Here is a 24,468-nt window from a genome sequence, read left to right as displayed (position 1 = left end):
AGTTGCAGTTTTTGCTGCACTATGCTGAAGTTTGTTAGTAAACAAGCCCTAACCATCGAAATAAGGTGTGAACAATGTTGCGTTCAATAATTTTAGCATTACTTTTGACAGAGCTTGTAATTTCTGGTCCTCACACTTACAAGAGTAAAAAAGGTTCTAAAGAAACTCTAGATGAGAGTTCTAGCTTCAAACTTCATTTCAAAGATGGACAGCATAATAATGAATTTGACCATGAGTCCATTTTGGGTAATTGGATAACAATATTAATTAAAGCCTCTAATTCAAATCTTTATTTCAAACTTAAATCTCACAATCAAACTGAGTCTACTTTTTTTGCCATTTATTTGATACGACCGACTAAAATTAAATGTTTTTAAAGTGGAAGAACCGGCTAAGTGACATTTTAGGGAATTTTCCGTGAATGGGCGCTAAAGTTAATACGTTCTTCCTTTTTATAGTTCCGTTTAATCTTCATGTTTTTTGTATGTTTGTGAAGATTTTTGGGGATCAATTTATTTTATTCTAATTCTTTTATAAAGAAAGATTTTAATCATTTTTATGCGTAGCATTTGCTTGTTTACACCGGTGATTTTTAATGTTTTTCATCGATTATAATTTTTTTTGAAAAGATGAAGTAACTATACATGTATTTATACTGATATTCATAAATGAAAATTATCTAGCTGGTATAAAATCTTATCCAACTTTGTCCGAAAACCAATTAAAACGATTCAAAGGCAACATGAGCTCAACTTTCAGAGAGTAGATGTTTTACTGTTATGTATCGCTTTAATTGGCGCGAATTTCGTAATTTCTCATTTTAAAAAAGAATTTTTTCTTTTTAAATAACACTGTGTTGCATCTAAAGGTATTTCTGAAATTGATTAAAAGTATTTTTAATGCAAAATGTCTAGGTTTAGTTGTTAGAAGACAAATTATTTCAAATTTTTTATTAAAAATATTCAGTTTCATGCAAAAATGATACATTTTAATATATAAATATGTTTACAAAACAGTTTTTTTTTTTTTCCTATGGTAATAAACTAAGCGTTCATGATTAGCTATGTGATTCTCAGTTTTCATAATTTAAGTTACAAATTTGCACCATTGAACACCAAATCCACTCTATGAATATACAGTACAGAACCCGTTATCCGGAAATCAGAAAACCAAAAAATCGGAACGAAATTCGATAAATTTTCTCACCATTTTTAAAAAAAAAAATTTTTTCCTCGTAAGATTTTACAATTTTTCTTTCATTTTTTGAAGATGTTTACCTTACCATCATTTTGGAAATAATCATTAGTGTATTACTTCATCGTTTTTTCTTATTTTTAAGATTATTTAAAATTCTTTTTTTTTTAGTTGGGTTTAACAATTAAAAAAAACGGCTTTTTGTAGCGAATCGGAAAACCGGAAAAATCAGTTATCCGGAATAGCGATGGTCCCGACCGTTCCGGATAATCGGTTCCCTACTGTACAATATTTTTTTCATTTTCAACTTCTTAGCCTTGAATCTAGAGTACACCTGTTTAAAGAACAAAGTCACATTCACCCTCGGGAAGAATTTTTTATAACCGAAACTAATCAGCATTTGTGCAAAATGAATGTTAAAACCAAGAAAGTCTCTCATGCTTAGCCTGATGCCAATGGAGCTCTGATCGACCAAAGTATAATTTGCATCTGTACTGCTGCTGGCAGGGAGCAAAATAAAGTTTAATTTTCTATCTGTGTAATTTTCTAATGTCTTCGTGTGCTGGATGCCAAGAAATTGATTTCTAGAGTTGTTTATTGATTATCTGCCTAGTCACTTAGCCGGTTCTTCCATCCAAAAAACACTGAAATAATGTCACTTATCCGGTTCTTCCACTAAGCTCTTCAATTAAAATTCCATTGGGAATTTTTTTTCTTCTATACTATATGCCCAATATTGTGGAAAATACCGTTGTAAAATTATTGTTTTCATAGAAAGAAATTTTTTAGTCCTTTTTCTTTTAATTACTCCTAAATATATATATATATATATATATATATATATTTAATTGCAAATTTAAAATCCATTTGGTGTTTTGGCAATTGTAGTTGGTGCGACAGATCTCGATGTGGAAATATCCTTAGGAGAAAAGTTATTAGAAATTTTTCAAAGTATCAAAATATAAAATGTTAAAGCAATGATTCAGTTCTATTTTGTCTAATACGTTGTCTTATATCCACCTAACATCATGAGGAAAATATTATAGTTTTTTTTTTTTTTGAACTGTTTTTCTAAGTACGTTTGCCAAAGGGGGGAAAATTTTAAATGCCCGAAATTGAAGTAAAGTTGTATTATTATTTTGCTGCCAAAAATTATCTGGACTTTAAAAAAAAAGAAGAAGAAAAAACATTTCAAATAGTTCAAAAATTAAACTTTTGAAGAAAATAATTGCCGATGTGGCTACCACCTAGAGCATGGAAATAATTAAAATTATGGAATAATTCTATATCTTTACATATTTTTATAAATCCAATTAGAGTAATAATGACGTGACTTTATGCATAGTAAAAAATTAGATCTAAAACACTTTAGGTTTCTAAATGTAATTTGCTTTTCATCATACTGAAATTATGCATCATTTTCTATTATCAGTAAAGAGGGCACTGGCTAGGGATGACCAAAACTCAGTGCCATCTTTACACATGGACAGTGCCCAGGTGCCTCATGCAATCTGGGGATCCTTGAGAATCTTACTATTTATAAATTGCGTTTTTAAAAAAAAACTAAGAATAAACAACATTGCATTTTATAATTTTTAAAATAAATATATTCTCGTGTAAAAAGTGTGCATTTTTAATCTACAAATAGTGATTGATTGTCATGCAAACACCAATAGTTTGAATAGTTTATATCAAACTTTTGAACTTGATCACTAGGAAAGCTTAAAAAGTCAAAAGATTTTAAAAGTAAAATTTTCTACCTTAAAATGTAGTTTTTAGGTACTCAACTCTCTAAGTCATAATGTCCCTAACCCTGTGGCAGAATTTTTTCAAGCTACACAACTCTCTAGCACTAATATCTTTCTGCAACATATTTTTAATAATAACAAGCATATGTTACTAATGTAAAATAGCAAAAGCATTGTGTTTATAAAAAAAAACTATAAAATATTTTTTTTTTATGAACATGTAATAATTTTTTATTGTGGCGCTTTTTTTAGTAAATTAAATAAAGAATTAATATAAGTCTTGCTTAAAACAAGTAACATTTTATTCAGGGTTGGAGTTTTTGCCAGGACAGTGGCAAAAACCAAATTATCTAAATTGCTGATTAAATATTATTACAAAATACTTGAAACAAATTTAAATCAATCATAAGGAATAATAATTTTGATACATTACATGAAAAAATTATTTTTAACATATTAATAATTAATATAAGGGTAATAATTTTTAAAAGATTGAAAGTTTGTGATCTCTTTTCATTTTAGAATCCTAAAATAAATGTTTTTTTACAAATAAATTATTATTTGTATAATATTATTATTTATTATAAAAAATTATTATTTGTACAATAATTAACTGCACATGTTGATAGATATTTTATGCTTTAAATTATAGTTATATTAATTTTAAAATAAGTTCATTTCACTGGAAAAAAGAGAATAATCACAAATTTTCCAATCAATAATGTTTTAAATTACTACTAAAATGATATATTATTACATTATCATTTAATTATGGAATAATAATTTCGTTAATTTTTTGTAATTATTTATATTCATAGTATATATTTCAATTTTGTATCAAAAATGTGTTTTTGTCCTCTCATCTTGGAAAATATAGGTTTTTGCCAATTTGCTTGGCAAAATCCTGTTTTTGCCAGGACGGTTTTTACCGGTATTTACCATGATTTTTTCCACCTGCGGCAAAATCTTGCCAACCCTGATTTTATTATTTGAACAATTTAAGAAATAACATAACTATATTAAACCTATTTAGAATTCACCTAACTATTTTAGAATTAGAATATACAATTAAACCAACTTATTATTTAACATTAATTCTTATGTGCTTTTAGAATAGATGAAGAGAGAGACTTACCAAGTTTAGTCATGGTTTCGGTTTCAGCCTTTTGTCACTCTGGCTGATTGCTTCTGATTGCTCTGTCAATCCTTTCCTTCAGCTGCTTTTATATAGTATTTTTTTGGGTGATAAAAAGTTACAAATCTGAGGAAAGATCAAGTCCAAAAGTTATTGTTGTTTTCGAAAGAAAAAAGCAGAAATTATTATCATTCTTCTCATTTTGTAAATAATCATCACAATAAAAAAAAAATTAATTGTCATGAAATCCGTATGGGTAATTACCGAGAAAAAGATTGACGACTAAATCACGTGAATCGGATTCCTCAAATGTTTGTTTTGATTTGAGATTATGTTGTTGTAATAAAAAATATTGGATTTAAAAACTATGGAGAAATCAGTATCAATAACCGCCAAACATTCGACAGAATTATTGCCTTAAAAAGTCTGAATTAATTATTGCCTTAATCAATAACTGCCAAAAATACAGATTTAAATGTTACCTGTAAATTTCTGTGGGAAAAAAATAAAATTTGTTGCTTTTTTAAAAGAAAAATCTTTCTGCAAGAACTCTGTAACGTTCTGTAACAGTGTCGCAGCAATTCTGCCACAGGGGTCCCTAAATATGCTTGACCACCACCAACTCTGTTTAGTATTTATAATGAGTTTTATAAAGTAATAATTGAAAGAGTTTAGAATTACAGAGCACTATGGGACAGCAACTTTTAAACTGGTTATGTCTGATCTGCATTGAAAGATGTTTAAATAACTGGGTTTTTAATAGTTTGACTAAATAATTCATACCTTTTGAATTTTTTTATTTGTTATGCACTTATGTTTTTTAATGGAATTATTTTAATTATCTTCTTGGTTTTGAAAATTATTTTATTATCTGAGAATTGCAACTGGTTAGCGTCTCAATTTTTTTTTTAAATTTTGCAACTAGGGGTACTAAATTAGAAGTTCCCATTTTAATTTAGGACCACACATTTCAAAATGCTTTATTTTATATGCATTGAATTTTTGGGGGTAATAAAAATGAGTTTAAGTTTGTTCAAATTATTCCATATCTTAAAAATGCTTTATTTTGTCAAACTTTTTAGTTTGATTTTAAACAGTATAACATGTTATAGGAGCCTTCTTCTATGAGAATGTACCCGACCATCGAATCAACATGTCTTATATACTAGTGAATTGGCATTGTATTTTTGTAGTGGTAGATACACTACAGGGCCTAAATCATTTCTGTTCCCTGCTAAAACTTGAAAATCATGAATAACTATCACAAATTTGCATCTGGTAAAAAAATAACATTATATTCAGCTACTTCTCATGACAAAAGAGCCTTTCAAAAAATAGCCTTAACAAGTGTTTCTTTGAAATAGATATTTTATTACATTTTTAGGAAGCCATAATGCTGCTGAAGAATTTGATAGCCTTTCTTCAGAAGAATCTAAGAAGAGGCTTCATGCTCTAGCTTTAAAAATGGATAGCAATGATGATGGTTATGTTGATAGAAAAGAATTGACGCAATGGATTTTGAGATCTTTTAAGTAAGCTACATTTAAGACATTTTTATCAATCTTTGATCATTCCTTTTTTTTAAAAAAATTAAAAACAATATTTCTAACATCCAGGGGCGGATCCAGAAATTTTTCCTGGGGGTCATAAACTCAGATTCCCCCCCCCCAAACAAACACACAATTAATTCTTTTAAAATATTTTTTTTCATGATGAAAAAAATAAAAAAATATTTTAAAAGAATTAATTGTGTGTGTGTTTGATTCCCCCCCCCCAAACACACACACAATTAATTCTTTTAAAATATTTTTTTTTCATGATGAAAAAAATAAATAATTCAAGTATTCAACATCTTTAAATAATAAATGTAATGCGTTTTTTAGAAACTTTGGCAAATCTTGGCTTTGTCTTTGGAGAAAAAAAAAATTTCCGTCCTACCTACAAGTGTATATACCCCCTTAAATAATTTTTAAAATATTTTATTTCTTTTGTAAACTATTAAAAAAGTTATTTTTATTTTTTTCTCAATTTGGGGGGGGGGGTCATAACCCCTATGACCCCCCCCCCCGCTAGATCCGCCTCTGCTAACATCAACAGTAACTTGTAAAAAAAATTATTGTATACTAGTTACTTATTTAGTACAGTACAGAACCCGTTATCCGGAAATCGGAAAACCAAAAAACCGGAACGAAATTCGATAAATTTTCCCGCCATTTTTCAAAAAAAAAATTTTTCCTCATAAGATTTTAGGATTTTTCGTTCTTTTTTTAAAGATGTTTACCTTATCATCATTTTGGAAATAATGAATAGTGTATTACTCTATCGTTTTTTCTTCTTTTTAAGATTATTTCCAAAAAAAAATTTTTTTTTTTAGTTGGGTTTAACAATTAAAAAACGGCTTTTTGTAGCGATTCAGAAAACCGAAAAAATCAGTTATCCGGAATAACGATGGTCCCGATCGTTCCGGATAATAAGTTCCCTACTGTAGTTTCATTCAGTAATTTGAAATCTTGTAATTTAGGATTTTTTTTTTCTTTGCTATAAAAACAGCAAGATGAAAACAATGAATATAATATATTAAATTTTATTATAATTTTATATCATAAAAACAATTATATATAGGGTTTTAAATTTAAATCATAAATCTAATGGGATGGGAAAAAAATATGAAAAATATAAGATTCAGTAATATAAAAAAAATATGTATGCAAATAAATGTTATAATAAAGGAGAAGTTTCCCAACCATAACTAAATTAGGCATTACTTAAAATATTCTAATAGATTTGCCTACTATGATCAAAAAGGGTGTAACATAAGCTGTAGATCAAGATTGTGACAAATCATACTGGATCAATGGCATTATATTGCTTGAGTTTAAGTTTTGTGTGACTGCCATCATTGTCCTTTAATCACTAGCAATATATAAATGCCACTCCTAGACCTAACTCTCTCGCACAGCATTTATAAACCACTGATATGAATTATAATATTTATTCTCCATATCTCGAGAACTTTTTAAGCGAATTGAAAAATGCTTGCTTATAATTATAAAATTGGTTTATCCGGAGATAATTCCATGCAAAAATAAATTTTAGTTAATGTACATATTTATTTTTATTTATTTAATAATAGTCAAAAAAATATTGAATTGTAGGGTATAGATCGAATTCTTAATGGACGACTTCTTTTAAGGAGCTATTCAACTGATTTTATGCAAATTTTATATTTTGCAATGCAAAGTTAATACTTTAAAGTTATGATATCACTCTCTTGACCTAACTATGGGACCATAGTTCCCATAAATCTGAATCTGTCAACAACAACAAAAAATTTAGAGAAAGTGCGTTTTTGTGTCTGATTTCGTAACTTAAAATATCATCTGCTCTAATTAGCTAGCATATTTGAGGTCACCCCCATGAAGATTGATCTCTTGAACCTGAAGATTAAATTAGATCAAAACTTATTCAGGGTGGTCGTTTTCTTTTCTTTCTTTCTTTCTTTTTTTTTTTTTTTGGATGCACTGTACAAACTGTCTAATGAAAGAAAAAATTTGTACAAATTTACTCAAGTAATATGGAATGTAATGTTAATAATATTCATTTTTTATTTATTTATTTGCTCTTTTCAGATGTAAAATTACATGACAAAAGATCTAAAACCTTACATATTCTATTTCCTCGTTAAGTCATTGAGTTTTTAGATTATTGGCATCCTAAACTTTTTTAACATACTTTTTATTAAAAGTGCATCAAATAGTACTGCATGAACCTACATTTTTTATGAGGACTACAGAAAAGTATTCCCTCACTCCTAACTGTTTTCTCTCCATCTAACCGAGAGTTGACTTGTTGAATAATAACCCATCCATTTGGCATCTTAATGGAGAGAGAAACGAAGGTTATTTCATCTTTTATCTGATAATAGGATGCTAACAGAAGAAGAAGCTTTGGATGAATTGGAAGATGAAGATGGAGATGAGGATGGAAAAGTCACATGGGAAGAGCATTTAGCAGAAACCTATGGCATGTATGATGATGATCTTGCACTTACACAAGACTCAGTGGAGGATTATCAGGTAGGTCTTATACTGCACGGGAACTTTTTTTTTTTAAATTTAAGCAATCAATATTCCACTAGTCGGTGTCCCCACTCCCTTAGTTTTTTTTTTTCTTTTTTTCTAAAATTCTATTAAATGCAGAATGTATAAGTGCACGTCTAACTATCTAACACTGCAGAATAAAAAAGGTATTAGTTGTACAATTGAACATGTTTATCTCGAACCTCTTTATCTCGAAAACCTCTATATCTCAAAATTTATAAAATTCCTTATATATTATATCCATCTTCGTTAAGTCATGAAAAATTCTTGGAATTAGTCATGAAAAGTCAGGAATATGAAAATCTAAAATGTAGCAGATACCCTGAATTTAATTTTCTCTGTTATGTTTCATATAGGGATGCACAACCTGCAGCCTGCGAGTCGTGTACTACCCCGCTGACCGTTAATGTGTCCCCCGCAAAAGCTTCTAAACACGTAACGAATTTTTTCTTTTATAAATAATCATTAGAAAATTTTTAATCTCATGTTTTAGTCATTACTTTCTGATACAGTCAATTTGAACAGATTCTATTGTAAATCTATGTTGTTTCTCGATCACTTTTTCAGCGGTTATTACTACGAAATTGGAAGGAAAAAAAATCAACCATATTTGTTGCAAAATAATAATTATAATAAAGTTTTCGAAATGTTCTTTTAACACATTTTGTTTGTAATCTATTACTTTCCAGCACTAAAATCCCGTTTGTCAAGAGCTCTGCTTTTCGTGAGTAAATTGTCAAGTGTCTCTGCTGTCTTCATTCTTCAACTGCAGCAGATCTCTCAATTCCAGGGGAAATATAGTTGTTTGGTATAAAACACAAAATTTTACAAGACAAAACTCTAAATACATAGAATGAGTATATATATTATAAAGCAAATCATGGTCATGATTGCCTGGTTGGCAGTGTGCTGGACTCCTATTCGTGAGACCAAGAGTTCGAATTTAGCCGAACAAAGACTCCCCCCATGTAGTAAATGATGACTGGTGCACGTTAAATCTGTCAGGTCACAAATTCCTCCATGTGGCCATAACAAATTATACTCAGAGGTACTTAATTGGAGATTGACAATTTTCTGGTTCAGATCAAAATTATGTGGATGTATGAATGGGTCCTCTCTATGAACAGGTGTGGCAGAAGTCGAATTCTTGGCCATAGATGGCGCCACTATAAAACAAGAACAATCACTCTCTGGTTGCCTTAATGGCTTATGACAACAACAACATAGCAAATCATCTTTTTTCAAGCCATTTATGGGCTAATTTACCATATTTTTATAAAGTTACTAGCTGACCCGGCATTGTTTTGCCATATGAATTATTTCTAGAGTATGAAAATATATCTTATTTATTGTAAGTGTGTGCGTATGTGGTTTATGAGTGGAAGAGGCGTGGAGCGCTGTGAACGATGACGGAATGTGAAAATAACAACACACCAAATAATAATTTTTTTAATTTATTGTAACTTTTTTTTATAAATTATATATACAACGAATTCTAAAAATATTAGTCAACAATATTAATCTCTTAGTGCAATGGAGTGTACAATATTTTTTGTCATTTTTAGCTAACACAAATAAACTGGATGGTTTGCCCACTCGAGAGCATGCCATGTATAATTGTCCGTGTGAAAAACATGGTGTGCTCAAATCTAAGCCACAAAGAGACATTGTTTGGCCTTGAGATTTATTAATAGTCATTACAAATGCCAATCTAATGGGGAACTGAATGCGTTTAAATTGAATTGGCACATCTGTGGGTATAATCAACACCTCCTAGAAAGAACAGGCCTCATCACGGGTTACCATAAATATCCCTTAGTAGTCCAAACGTAATGACATAATTCGTATTTTCAACCACTGCGCAGCTTAGTAGGGGAGAGTGGGGTCAATTGTAACATTTTTTACTTAACTATTTTTAACTAACAAAAAATCCAATATATTATTAGTATTTATTGACAGACGTGTAAAGTAGACTATCCTCTACTAGAAGAAAAATAAATACCTGATTTTAAATATTATTATATTAGTTATTAACAATTTTTGACAGTCGTGCACTTGTTACAATTGTCCCCACTTACGGGGTCAATTGTAAGAGTTCATAAATTCAACTAAAACATAGTTAATTATACATATTATCATAGTTGTGATATATTTTTTTATTGATCAAAATAGTAGTGATGTTTTAGGAGTAAAAATAATAATGAGCAGAGACCTAAAGGGTTAAACTTTTAACTTTAAGGGGTTAAAAATTTTAATAATTGCTGTGAAAGGTGACAAATAAAATAATGCAGATGCAACATAATATAAATGCTATTGGTGGTTCTTAAAGAGTTAAGTAATGGTTTGTAAACATAAGATTATTTATTTTCAACTGTTACAATCGTTCCTTTACTTATTGTTACAATTGTCCCCAACACGCCATTTCAGCTTCATTTGTTAAAAACAATGCTAATTAATTAGCAAAACTAATCTTTTTTTTATTGAAATGTTAATTTAGGTGTCCACTTACATATTCGGTTACTAATTTTTATTTGTTTGAACAAAATTACTTTGTTACAATATAGTATTCTAATACCAAAAAAAGTACTTGCGTGGCGTGAAAATATCTTTTGCGATGTAACTCTTTCAAAAGTACATAAAAATGGTTGCCATCAGGGGTGTACATGTAGATTTGTTAAATGCACCTTGTGCGCCACCTAGGAACCAAATCTAGAACCCGACACTCGAAATTTTTGCTCTGTTACAATCGTACCCTGTTACAATTGACCCCACTCTCCCCTACCCCTAACGTAATGACATCTTTCTTATTTTTCGTCTACTGCGCAGTTAACTTCGTCATCTCGGACTACTAAATTGATCCGTGCTGAGGTCTTTCTACTTCTAGGAGGTGTTGGTATAATAGGGCTTCGTAGAAGTAATGTACTTTCACCCCGGAATTCGCCATTTAAAATAATGACTTCGATAACGTTGTTTATTAATTTTTTAACGACTAATTGCGTGCCGTTGCATAGCCATAGTGGGTTCAAATTACGAAGCAAAATAACCGGAGATTCAACTTTGAGTACTAAATTATGCGGTGGTATGCCTGGTAAATCCAATGAGTTTAAAAACTCTGTTGGAAAATTTGCAGCTTCAAAGGGATCGCAGACTGCATCCCCAAGTTACCTGGTTTATATGTCCCCAAGTTACCAAGCAATAACTGTTGTATCTTCAGACTCAATTCGTTGACGTCCACATTTTTTGCTGCTATAATCGCCCTTTCTGCGTGTGTACATCGGGAAATATTAGGTTAATGAGAGCATCTTGTGAATCAATGATTGTACAGAAATCGTCCGGTAATTTTATGCATCCAGTTTCATCCTTAGTAACTTTTCCATCACCGATGTCTGACAATTGTTTTGAGAATGTTTCAGCAGATGGATCCTGAAGCATTTGAACTCGCATATTTACTTTTAGTTGAATTTTTTCAACATTACGCCACAGTGGAGATGATTTCAAGCAAGCATCAGCGTACGTTGAACGCGGAATGACGGGAAGTGTTAGTCTGAAATCACCTTAAAGGAGTAACAGTGTGCAGCCAAATAATTTGTCATTGTTTTTTATATCTTTCAATGTCCTGTTCAACGCCTCAAGGGAATGTTTGTGTGCCATAGTGCATTCATCCCAGATGATAATTTTACAGTGTTTCAACACTGTGGCCATAGACGATTGCTTTTTTATGTTGCACACTGCGTCTGGGTTGTTTTGAATATTTAGTGGCAGCTTAAATACTGAATGAGCTGTTCTGCCTCCATCCAATAAATTTGCCGCAAAGCCAGATGATGCAACGGCCAACGCGATGCTATTATTTGATCATATTTCAGCGAGAATTAGCGAAATAATAAATGTTCTGCCAGTTCCACCTGTTGCATCCAAAACAAAATCCACCTTGTCCTGACGAAACTACAAGCATAATGCGGTCATAAATGTTCTATTGCTCCTCATTCATCAGTGGAACATTGCGAGTAACAATCGCTGCCATTTCTACCGTAATGTATTGAAGTTCACGATTCATGTCATTGTTTAATAAATCAGATGCACTTCGATTTGGCGAAAGCATACCGAAATGACTGAGAAGCAAGTTGGCAATAATATTGCAAAGATCCTCAATAACAATCAGTGCTTCATTGTACATAGCATCGCTGAATGTTATCGTTAGATCGTTGCAACGTGTGCGATGTTGATACAGTATATCATCAGTCATCGAATCTTTGTGATTATCCCCTAACGTTTCCATTCGGGCCGGTAAACATGTAGTTAATACTATAGCGAATAGTAGACGAATTTGCTTTGTAGTACAGTTCAATGCTGCTTCAGCAGGCATACATTCCCACTGGTTGTCGTCTTCCAGCAAGCCCAGTGCAAGGAGGCATGCATCTTTATACGTTGGCTGCTGATGTCCATCGACTTTACGTATATCTTGAAATGACAATGAGCCGGTGACATTAACCAACAACAGTCGAAAATAAATGCACTCAGTCTGCCTTGGATTGACTGTAAATACTCTCCCCAAGGCGTTTAATTTGAATAAACCGGGACAGGCATCAACCGGTGTGCCTTGCTTGCAGGGTGTCCATTTTTTTGTTTGAGCCCATGTGAAATAGTGTGGTACTTCTGAGTAATGTTCGTGCAAAGGCACCAAAAGCATCCGCACGATTACACAATTCAAAAAAATTCGGTGAGTGTAGTTTTTGGTGGATTTATAGCTCGGTCAATCGCTGTCTCGTTCGTGAAATATACGCTCTGACCGTTTTCAAGATGGACGGCTAAATGACTAACGGTTGGATCCCGTTCATGAATCGGGAATCCAAAGATCATTGAAAGAGAAGTCCAAAGAATCAACAGCTCATTGGAGCTGATGTACCGGCCAATTTGGTACGCGGTATTTCGTCGTTGTTATTCACTGGAAGAGCAGTCACATTGGTATTTTCAACTCGAAATACTGCCATTCTCGCAAATATATTTAATGCTCTTCTTTTAAGGGCGAGTATAAGTTATTAGAGTTTAATATGACTTGTTGGAACGTGCTTGAATATTGTTTTTTAATTGTTATGTTTCTATGTCTAGCTTGTATCCGAATACGATTAAATAAAGATATATTTTAAATATACTTTAAATCTGTCCAAAAAAGGAAGAAAAAAAAGTTATAAACCTATTCTCAGACCTACTGAATATACATATAAAATTTCATCAAAATCGGTCAAGCTGTTTCGGAGGAGTTTAAACACTAAAACTGTGACAAGAGATTTTTATATACATAGATACTTAAATAAAATTTTATTATTATTTCTTAATTGTTGTGGTTATTGATCACAGCATACTCATCTCACTAAAACCTTAATACCATAGTATTGATGTGCATTTTGTAGTGCATCAACTTTATGAGAAGTCAAATACTGTCTCTGTATTGACTGCTGTAGATTGTTACTCTAAATGCCTTGTAATATCAGAATTTATTTTACTTATTATTTGTGTTAATTCAGACATAGTGCTGCAATTCTGTTTTTTTTTTTTTTTTTTTTTTTTTTTTTTTTTTTTTTATGTAATTACCTGTCAGGTTTGTTCCAGGAGTGTTATCTAGACATCATTTAGTATAACCAACATATTTGTTTCAAATTGCAATTTTTTAAAAAAAAAATCTCAAATTTCTCTGTATTATTGAACTGAGGGTAATAGAAAAATCTTCTTTTTTTTAATGTTAAAACCAATGCTTTTATGGCAAAGAATTTAAAATTACTCCAAGTTATATACAAGTTTGTATAATGTATTAAAATTTTATTACAGATTAAGCAATGTCTTTGCAATAATTGGGTTCCCATAAAATATTGTTTAACCTTATTACCTGTGATATAAAAATTTCAGGAATTTAATTTCTGACATCGTTTTATTTTTATTTAGATGTTGCAAAATGATAAAGAGCTATTTAAAGCAGCAGATCTAAATGGTGATGGAATTTTAAACAAATCAGAATATCCTGCCTTTTCGCATCCTGAAGAGTTCAAACACATGCATCAGGTACACTTTTTATTTATTTATTTCATTTTATTCATTATTGTATTTATTTATTATTTTATTTATTAAAAATATCAATATTTAGAATTTTATAATAAGAGATATCTTTTTTTTTAAATTTCCAATGGCAATGGAAAATGACACTCTTTTTAAATTAAGAAATAACAGGAATGAAAAAGAACAGAATAAAAGAAAAAAAGTCAGTGTCCTATCCATAGAGTTGAAATACTGGGTAGAGAGAGTAGAATAACCCCCGACCCGTGGACAAGATAAAGTCACGTGACTGTAGCCCAAACTTGCCGTTCACTGAGACCGCTTCGATTCCCGTCCATTCGTTTAGCATTGCGATCGTCTGATGCAATTAACTGTCTGTCTTTTAAATTCAGAAATAAGAATGGTACGAAATTCCTGAGCATTTTGCTGCACGGAGAAGTTTTCTAGAGACTGTTTGTGAACTTTTTACAAGAAAGGGCGACATTTTTTTTCACTTTTTCTATTTTAAAATTGATTTTAAAATTTTTCCGATACTCAGTCATGCTCTGATAATCATGTTTTATTTGCTTTAATAATCAATTACGCTCGTTTTTGCTCACTTTTTTGCATTTAACATAAGTTTTTATTGTTTCTTAAACTTTAAACTTATAATGTTTAAGTATATTTCAATATATACTCTATTTTTAGCTGAAATAGCTGCAAAGCTTTGTTGGCTTCCTTGGCGAGATACTTTAGCGCCAAGGAACAGTTGAGTAAACTTTCGGTTTTGTTTTAGTTCTCTTTAAATGCCGTTATCATTTCTGTATATTCTGAAGATTTTGTATATCTTTACCTCTTGATTACTAAAACCCAATATTTATCTTGTTCTAAAATGTTTCCTTTAAATATATATATTTAAATAAAAAATATGGTACATAAGAAGTTGTGTTTTTTAAATTACATAGGAATGCTTAAAAACAAATTATTTGTATATTCTTATATGTTTGATGAATAATTAAATTCTATGAAATATTTTTAGTATTTAAATATAAAATAGTGTATCGTAGTTTTAGTGTTAATTTTTAATAAAATTATGTAATTCTGTTACTATACATAAAATGAATACAAATTATGTACTATTTAGAAAATAAATTAATGTATATTTAATATAATCATTAAGTACTTGTTTATCTTCTTTTTATTTAAAAATAGTTGCTATATTGGTATATTAAAGCGTAGAATTAGTTTGATTTAGTGCAACAAATTTAGAAAACATAACATAGAAGTGGCTAAGTTGTATAGGAGTAAATTAGTGCAGTAAATTAGCGCATGTGATGCATTGGTATGGAATAAACTGCTCAGACGGCCAAGGCTAACAGCTGGCTGTGGTGCAAAGATTTAACATCGTGAACCTTTCTTGTAAAATTTCAACTGTTTTTACCTTTATATAGATTGTATATATTTAATTTGCAGCTGGCTAAAAGATATAGTTTTAAATGCACTTACTATTTTTAAGAAAATTACATTTTTTATGGATGGGCATTGTAATTTTCTTAATGTCCATAAAATGATTATGGTTCTTTTATTCGTAAAATAAAATATTTTTAACTGTTACTTTTTAAGTTACTGGTTTTCTGTATAAAAATTATTAAATATACATTGACCTATAATAGTTGCATAAATTTACCTCATAAAAAGTTGCATAAATTGCAATTTCTATCACAAATAAAAGTAAGATATTTTAATTATAAGTTCGTCATTAGTTTCAATCTACATTTAGTACAAAGTAAAAATTCTAATTGCTTTCTCTTTTATTTAAGTATTTTTTGTTTAAATTTCGAAAGATTCTCTACTAGTCTCTTTGTGTGTACAATTCAAACTTCCTAGTAATTTATGGAATTAGATTGTACATGAAATACAAAGTAAAATTTCTAGTTTAACTCTTTTATTATTTTCTTTGATTAGTTTAATGCTTTTAATCTTATATTTTTCTCTATTCGGAGCTGAAAACTTTTATATTAGAATAAATATTTTATTTCATATTTAGACAAATTGTTGAGTATTAAGTTAAAATGCAACAGCAGTTTATTTTTGAAAATATCTATTTTAAGTGTCAGGAAAAAAAGAAGTCAAAATTCTAAATTAATAATGTAAATAATCTTTACTGTATAAATAATTTAATGTATTCAATATATAAATAAAATTCTAAACGTAATTAAATTTAATCAAAAATATGTTTTCTAACTAATCTATTCTACTAAAAACGGGTTTTATTTTCCCCGAAGCTATTTTTCCCGAAATTTAATATTACCTCTCGAGCAGTCTCTTGGTGAACTTAAATAAAAATGATAAAAGTGTTGCAACATTAACGTTATTTCTAAGCATCGAACTTTTTTCAGACAATCTGTTTAATTTTACAATTTGTTTTATCTAACAGTGATAAAACTTTTAAAACGTAAAGATTAAATTTATTTTTTAAACGAACTTATGTTTCATTAAAAAAGAAAGGCAACACTTTCAAATTCACATTTTAAGCCCTGGTAGATTTAAAAAAAATCCTGATTTTTGTATCAAAGTTATTATTTTTTTTAAAAAAAATAACAATAGCTGAATGTAATAATAGTTATTACAATATATATTGTTAATTTTTTTTTAAAAAATAGGTCTTTGCAATAAAAACATTTAAAAAAAAATTTTCTGAATATAGTAATAAATATAAGTGATGCAGAATATCGTTTTTTATTTTTATATAATGAATAAATTTTAAGGAATAGTGTTAAGGGTAAAGACGAGAACTACTGAATTTTTTTAAATAAAGGCAGTACTTTAATTAAAAATTATCTGTTAAGAAAAAAAAAACTCCTCATGTTTTAGAAACCCATTTAATAATATTAAAGAAATGTGATTAACGAAAATATTTTTTTTTCTCTCTTTCAAATGCTCCGATTATTTGCGCATCGGTAATATCGAAATAAAGCTGTTGAAAAACTTAGTGCGCCAACATTGGTGATACTGCGCCAAGTATTGCACTCTTTCCATCACGTGATTGTAACTCTTTGCTTGCTATCTGTGGCGTGTCTTTTCAGAAGGAATAAAGCGAACTTGGTTCCTCTACCTACTATTTCAACTCTATGGTCCTATCAGCAGATGTCGAATGCTCCAGTATCCCTTCATCTCGGAGCCTCCGCTCAGAGCCGTGCATCCCAACAAATGGTTCCTGTCCATGATTTCATCTCTTCCACAAAGTGGGCGATTAGAGGCCAGGATAGTCTGGTTGGTAGGGCACTGGACCCATGTCCAAGAGATCGTGGGTTCGATCCCTACTGACAAAGACTCCCTGTGTAGTAAATGGTGGCTGATGCATGTTAAATCTGTTTAGTCACAAAGTCCTCCATATTCCCATGTCCTCCGGGGGTACTGATCCAAGAGTTTTCTTGTGTTCTGCTTAGGTTCTAAATTACAAGGCTACAGAACTGAGCATTAGTAGTCGTAAACAAAAAATTGGGTTTGCTGTTCAACGACGGTTATAAAATAAAATTTAAAAGTGGGCAATTAGGACTCCTAAAAATGCCAATTCGATGAAGATGGTTTGCCTGGCAGTCATGGCCTACCACGAGTCAGAATTCCGCAACAGCTTTTTCACGGGGCTTATCTGAAGTGTTTTGGTCTAAAGCTATTCCTCCAACTTCTTGAAGAAACACGAGAAGTGAGCAAGGCTTTCCAATTTTGTCTTTTTGATATAAAGTTTTATGGAATCGAAAGAAGTGTTTGGCTGTTGAATTACTTGAGTGTCCTTCTTGGCCAATATATCTGTTTGTTCGTTGCCATGAATATCGCAGTGTCCTGGAATTCATTGGAGTGTGATTTGTTGTCCCCCGATCCTCAACTAAAAAGATATCTTAACTCAGTGATTATAAAGTTTATTTTTTCTTTAGCAGAAATATCAGAAATGTTTTTCATTAATTAGATTAATAAAAGTCCGTTGAATAAAGCTTTCAAAAATTACGCAAATATATATACTTATTAATGATCTTTTATTTTCTGATACATTTAATCCAGTTTGAAAACAGACCTTTTTATTTTTGTTTTACTATCGTAAACTTATTTAATTTTTCAGAAATTAAATTCAAAATTTACTTTTTGTTGTTTTTAGAAGTTATCCTTCTTAATCTTTCTATAGTTAAATGTAGATTTTTTACAGTCTCCAGTTCTTAATACTTTTCTTTACAGACTGTTTTTAATCGGTTCTATATGAATAAATGATGTAGGGCAGGGGTGGCGAACCTTTATACACCAACGTGCCATTTTCTCTAAAAAATTGCTTAATAATACTAAATACTATCAACTCAAAACTCTTTATTTACATTGAAAAAAAAGAACATTTTGCAATATCTCAGTTATACGCGTAATTCAACTTTCAAGTAACATTAGTGTGGCTTCTGTTGTTGCAGATTAGATGACAAATAACTTAATTAGGTTGTAAGATGTTAGTTTAAGCAGGACTGTTGATTTTTTTTTTACTAGTTATTTATTGTTAGCTTGTTTTTATAGTTATTAATTGTTTTTTTAGCATTAATTTTTTTAATAATATTGTGTATTATTTTGTCTATTTTTTGCTAATTTTAATTTAATTGATACATATACTTCATAGTGCAACAACAATTGTGATCGGTGGAGTGCCCAAAATATTGTGTCGCGTGCCATTGGTTCGCCATCTCTGATGTAGGGTATAAATGCTTATGCAGTCAGAATTTTCAGGAGTGTTAACAAACATTCCTATAGGAAACTTTTAGTTTTTGTTTAAACATTTAAAGCTTATTTTGTTTTAATAATTTTCAACCTTTATTTTAATTTATAACATTTTGCAGTTTGAATAGTTATAACTTTTATCAGTTTTATTTTTTAATGAAGGCTTACATTTCAATCCCCTTTTTTTAGTATTCTTACTTTATACTGCAGAATGTTTTTTTTTTAATCTTTCGTATGAACAAGTCCTTTATTTTTTAAATAGGTTTTGTATGAACAAATGATGAGAAAACGTGACGTGAATAATGATGGATTTCTTAGTTTTGAAGAATTCATTGCAGATCACCATGGTCAATCCCCATCTGAAAATAGTGAAAACTACGCTGTAGAAAAAGATAGATTTATCCATGATTTTGACTTGAATAATGACAGCAAATTGAGTAAAGAAGAAGTACTCCTCTGGATTATACCAAACAATGTGTAATTATAATATCCAACTTATTAAAGTATAAATAGTTTGACAAAACAATTTTAATTATCATCTTTCTTTTTTTAATGTCTTCAATAAAATTACGTTTTAAAGCATTTGATTTTTTTAAAGAGATAATTACTAGGCTTTTCACTTGGGGATCCGTGGGCAAGTTTTGACTATAAAAAGAGGTCCTTGTGTCAAAAAGGTTTGGGAGCCACTGGTTTAGATAATAACTACACACTGATAAAATTATCTGTGTTTTTAGATTTAATTTTAATTTACTATTACAAATATTTACTATATTAGAATTATGGGAGCTATGTTAGGATTTTTTTTTTTTTTTGAGGGGCATAATGATAAAATTTTTAGTGATTTTAAATTTTAGAATAATTTTTTTGAATAAATACCTTTTAGTTAAAAATGCACCTTTAATTGTTCATTATATATATATATATACCGTAAACCGGGGCAAGTCTACCCATCCAGGGGCGAGTCTACCCATTTTAGTTTTATTTAATTTTCACTATTTTAAATTGCAAATAAAAAAAATTTTACCGACGGAGGACTTAGTTCAGACTCTAAGGAAGATGGCGCTGTAGTAGTTTGATCCGTTTTTATTTATTTGGTGTCTTTTTAACCGAGCTGTTCAAACGTCTCTTGAGAGATTTGTATTGAAAATCAGCAAACTTTTAGTTGGTGCTCCGTAAGTATATTATTATTATTACTATTTTCACTTTGGTTAAGTGATAAACTTATCTAAGACTAAGATTACATTAATTTTATATGAAAAAAAAACAAAAAGAATGTAAGTTTTGCTGTTGTAAACAAAAAGCCAGAATTTGCGGGGCGAGTCTACCCATTCGTATTTAGTTTTAATAAAGCATAATAATATAATTTAGAACTTTGTTTATATTAAAATTAAGTCATTTTAAATGAATTTGAGTATATTATTTTAATTCTGCATTGATAAATTTATCATTAATAAGAAAATTTATAGGTTATATATAAATGTAAATATAAAATATGTTTATTTTACCTATTTTTTCAATTTTTATATTACAAGATTTTTATATTTCAATTTTTATATTACAAGAGTTCATTCAACGAGAAAACATTGTATGAAAAATCACACCTCCCAAAAGAATGGGAAAAGGATTTTTCATGATTCCCAATGTTTGAATTTCGATTTTGTTAATAATCTTTAATTATTATTATTTATTAATTATTTAATTGTAAATTTATATTAATTTTAATTTATTTTCATCAACAATAATCAGAAAAAAATGTTATTTTATAATGTTAATGATTATAAAAGAAAACTGTGATCAAAATGTGATAATAGATCAAATACTCAATTTGTGTTATTTTATGAATACAAAAATGGAATATATAATAAAGTTATGAATTTTACGTCATAAATATCCTATATAGTAACTAAAATAACAATTTAATAGTAAAATTTGATTATTTACAATGTTAACATTCATTTTAGTAGAATGGGTAGACTCGCCCCATGCGAGAGATTTGTCAGCAGTTCCATAAAAATATACAGTAAAAGCTTAGCTGTTAATATTTTCTAAAATCGATTTCACAGCTTTAAAGAGGGATAAGTAGCGATTCCGAAACACCTATTAAAAGCCTTTTTTCTTTAATATTTACAAAAGTTTGACCACTTGAAAGTTGACAAACTGAAAAAATGGGTAGACTCGCCCCGGTTTACGGTATATATATATATATATATATATATATATATATATATATATAATTTCCAGTTTGAAATATAAAAAAAAGCTTTCAAGTTGTTTATCTTTTTTTTTCTTTCTTTTTTTTTTGTTGAAGAAAATGAATGCACAGAGATTGTCTTTTAGCATGCCTTTAATTAATTTTTAAAAGCTTCAAATGTTTGTTATTTTGATAATGAGTGAGAATTACTTTTTGAATTATACACATAAATAGTTATAATTTGAAAATAGTTAAGCTTCAAATTCAGTTTTTACATAATATTTCATATTTGGATAAGTTTTAACGATGGTTAGTGCCCTTTTCTGTGAGGTTGCGCCCTGCCCTTTTTATTCCTAAAAAGAACTCTGAATCATTGGATATATATAATTAGCTATACATTTTAGCTCTAAGGTTTCAAATAATAATATTATCATTAATACATTTTTCAAATGCTTTTATTGCTAAATGTTAGAAAAAATCATATTTGCCTACACTGCCAATTCATCACTTCAAAAATTATATTCAAAAAAAAGTTTCTTTTGAGTTTTATGCTATTTCCTTGTTAGATATTAGTTTCATTTTACTAAATCAAAGTGAAACGGAGAGAAAAAGCTTTTCTGTTTGTTCATGCTGTTACACAATATTTAATTTCTTTATCAAGGTTTTGGTTGTCTTAACCCACTGGCAGTTTAGCAACTGGGCGAAATTTGGAAAATTTTCTCCCCTGTACACCACTTTTTATCTAAGAACGTGGGAAAACCGGTTTTGCTATGCGGAGAAAACTGCAGATTAAAATACGACTTTTTACATGCTGAACCGTCAGTGGATTAAACTAGTTTTGAACAGGGCACATGGGTTTTATTGTCTTTAACTGTCCTAAACTGACTAAAACTGTCTGACAGTGTTCAAAACCTTGAACATTGGTAAAGGGGTAAAAATTCTATTTGTGTAATCATTGTACACATAATAATTACTTAGATTAATACATATTTGATACTTTTTATACACTTTGCTTTAACTTATTAAAGGAAAAGTAATATAATATAAAAGGAAAATATTTATAACTTTTGAAGCTCCCCAATTCATTGAACAACAAAAGTAAATACCTTATCCTTTAAATATGAATAAATATGCTTTTAATATTAATAAATTATGTTTTTGCGTAAGAATAAATAATGCAATATTGAAAAATAATAATAAACTTTTTTAATGAAACAAAAACTTGTTTTCATTTTGTTTCCTGTACAAAAATTAATTATTTATTTTTCACAATATTTCTTTTAAAATTGTGACATAATTTGAATAAAAAAGTTTTTTAGACAGGAGGATTTAAACCATGGATTAATCCATTCAGTCCTAAACCTTGCCAACTCTATTCTTTATTATTCCTCTTCATGAATTAAATGCTGTTTATTGTATTTTCAGAGAGACTGCTGAGAATGAAGCAGATCATTTATTGGAGAGTTCGGACGTTGATAAAGATGCCAAGTTATCGATTAAAGAGATTGTTGATCATCATGAAATATTTGTGGGAAGCGAAGCGACTGACTTTGGAGAACAACTTCATAAAAGTAGTCATCATTATGAGGATGAACTATGAACTTTTAATCCGTCTTTATTTTTTTTTTTTTATTCTGAATTTTAAGCTTGTTTTATCTTTTTTTTTTTAAATTGGCTTAAAATGCATCTCAAAATACATAAGTGTTTTTAGTAAAGAAGAGCTTATATTTTGTTTTTAATCTATGCATTAGGAGCAATTTTTCATATTCTCATATTTAAATTATTGGGTGAGACCAAGACCAAATATTATGTCAATCTATTAAATATGGCTGTATTCAGAACCAACTTTATCTCTGGCACTGTTAATTGATTCTAATTTCAAGCTATTTCACGCTCAAGCTATCTAATTCAAGTAGAATTCATTGCAACCTCTGTATATATTATTTTCATTTGGGATATATTATTTTACTGAGATATGTAATAGAGTGTGATTAGCAAACATTATATTGGTTATTTTAGAAGTAAAATTAGAAAAATATTCAAAATATATTTACAAGCTATTTAAAAAAAAACTCTGGACTTAATTTTCAATTATTTTTGTAATCAATTATAATAAGCCCATAAAGTGTTACTGAACTAAACTATGTCTTATGCTAATAAGGTATATTAAGTTTCTTTTTTATTATTATTAACCTTTTGAAATAATCAATTGCTTTATATGTCAGTAGATAAAATAATTTTTTTACAGCTTACGAGGTCTATAATGATTTGTGATCTTCAAAAAACATTTAAGATTTATTTATCAAGTTGAAAAGCAGTGTATGATAATAAAAAAAAAATTAAATTGTGCCAAAGTAATTAAAATATGTTCCTCAGGATGTCAATGATGTATTTGCTTAATGTGAGTCATTATGTACACAGAGTGTTTGTGCGTGTAGATCAAATGTTTTTATTGACTGTAAACACTTTTGCTTTACATTGGATTTTATGTCTGGAATGTCATTTCTTTCAATGTTCTGTAATTTTTAAAGCATGTTTGTGAAGTCCTCTCTCTTTTGTATTTTTCAAATAATATAAATATGTTCTCTTAAATAATTTATTTTTATTTGCTTAGACATTCATGATACAGTGAGCTAAAAAGAATCAATCGCATACAGAAACTCCTAGTGGGAGTTATGCATAACATGGTGTGTAGTCAAATTTTTCAACAAAAAATAAGCACTTTTCAAGAACTTAAAAAATATTTTTAAGAACTTTGAAAAATATCATAATTAGACAGGGTTGGCAAGTTTTTAACAATTGATGGTTTTATCCGGTTTTATTTACAGTGACGGAGACGATGGCGCGTCACAAGCGATGAAATTAAAAAAGAAAAATGACATTTTCTATCAGCGAAACTTCGAGAGATTTTATTTTCTATTACAGATGGCAGAAAATGAAGTCTGAAATTGAGAATCTCTTGCAAAATGCAGCAGGGTTGCACACAAGAATCAAAACTCCTTACCACAGAATCCAGCTCAGTATACGCAAGTGCGGACTCGCAAGTATTTCATCAAACATTTAAAACAAATGGTGCTTTCATTTGCTACAGACCAGCGGTACGCCGAAATAGATTGGGGTTGAATTAATTGTGAAAACGTTGAACAGGACAATGTCTTTTTGCATAATTCGAAGCGAAAATCAACATGGTAAAAAAAAATATCACATTTCAGAAAAGAGAAAATTAAACACTTTTTAAAAACACCCAATGAAAAAAGCACCTTTAAGGGCTTTTAAAAATCGAAACTAAGCACCTTTTTAAAAACGCTACGCACCCTGTATAATAAT

At 29.5% G+C, this 24,468-nt stretch overlaps 2 protein-coding genes across 2 annotated transcripts in view; one reads left to right on the top strand and one right to left on the bottom strand.

The window, feature by feature from the left end:
- The window catches only part of LOC107455737 (uncharacterized), a 33,604-nt gene extending 29,475 nt beyond the window's left edge, over positions 1-4,129 (bottom strand). The window contains exon 1 of the mRNA XM_087158148.1: positions 4,078-4,129. The gene's annotated coding sequence lies outside the window, so the exon portion shown is untranslated. The remainder of the gene's footprint in view (positions 1-4,077) is intronic.
- LOC107455736 (reticulocalbin-2) lies at positions 6-23,733 on the top strand. Its single transcript, XM_016073414.4, has 6 exons — positions 6-246; positions 5,462-5,609; positions 8,003-8,153; positions 14,115-14,231; positions 19,213-19,427; positions 22,567-23,733. The coding sequence occupies exons 1-6, from the start codon at positions 75-77 to the stop codon at positions 22,739-22,741; spliced, it is 978 nt and encodes a 325-aa protein (XP_015928900.2). The 5' UTR covers positions 6-74; the 3' UTR covers positions 22,742-23,733.
- The last annotated feature ends 735 nt before the right edge of the window (positions 23,734-24,468 follow it).

The sequence above is a fragment of the Parasteatoda tepidariorum genome, chromosome 2 (genome assembly GCF_982258835.1).
Source record: "Parasteatoda tepidariorum strain Cologne lab strain chromosome 2, Ptep-v5.0, whole genome shotgun sequence".
Classification (NCBI taxonomy): domain Eukaryota; kingdom Metazoa; phylum Arthropoda; class Arachnida; order Araneae; family Theridiidae; genus Parasteatoda; species Parasteatoda tepidariorum.
The sequence above is the reverse complement of the archived record's forward strand: the minus strand, read 5'-3'. Positions and strand labels throughout refer to the sequence as shown.

Excerpts from the sequence above, each read along its gene's own strand:
- LOC107455736 (XM_016073414.4), top strand. The coding sequence starts at position 75 with ATGTTGCGTTCAATAATTTTAGCATTACTTTTGACAGAGCTTGTAATT. Across the intron at positions 5,610-8,002 it reads TGGATTTTGAGATCTTTTAA|GATGCTAACAGAAGAAGAAG; the intron begins GTAAGCTACATT and ends ATCTGATAATAG. Across the intron at positions 19,428-22,566 it reads TGGATTATACCAAACAATGT|AGAGACTGCTGAGAATGAAG; the intron begins GTAATTATAATA and ends TTGTATTTTCAG.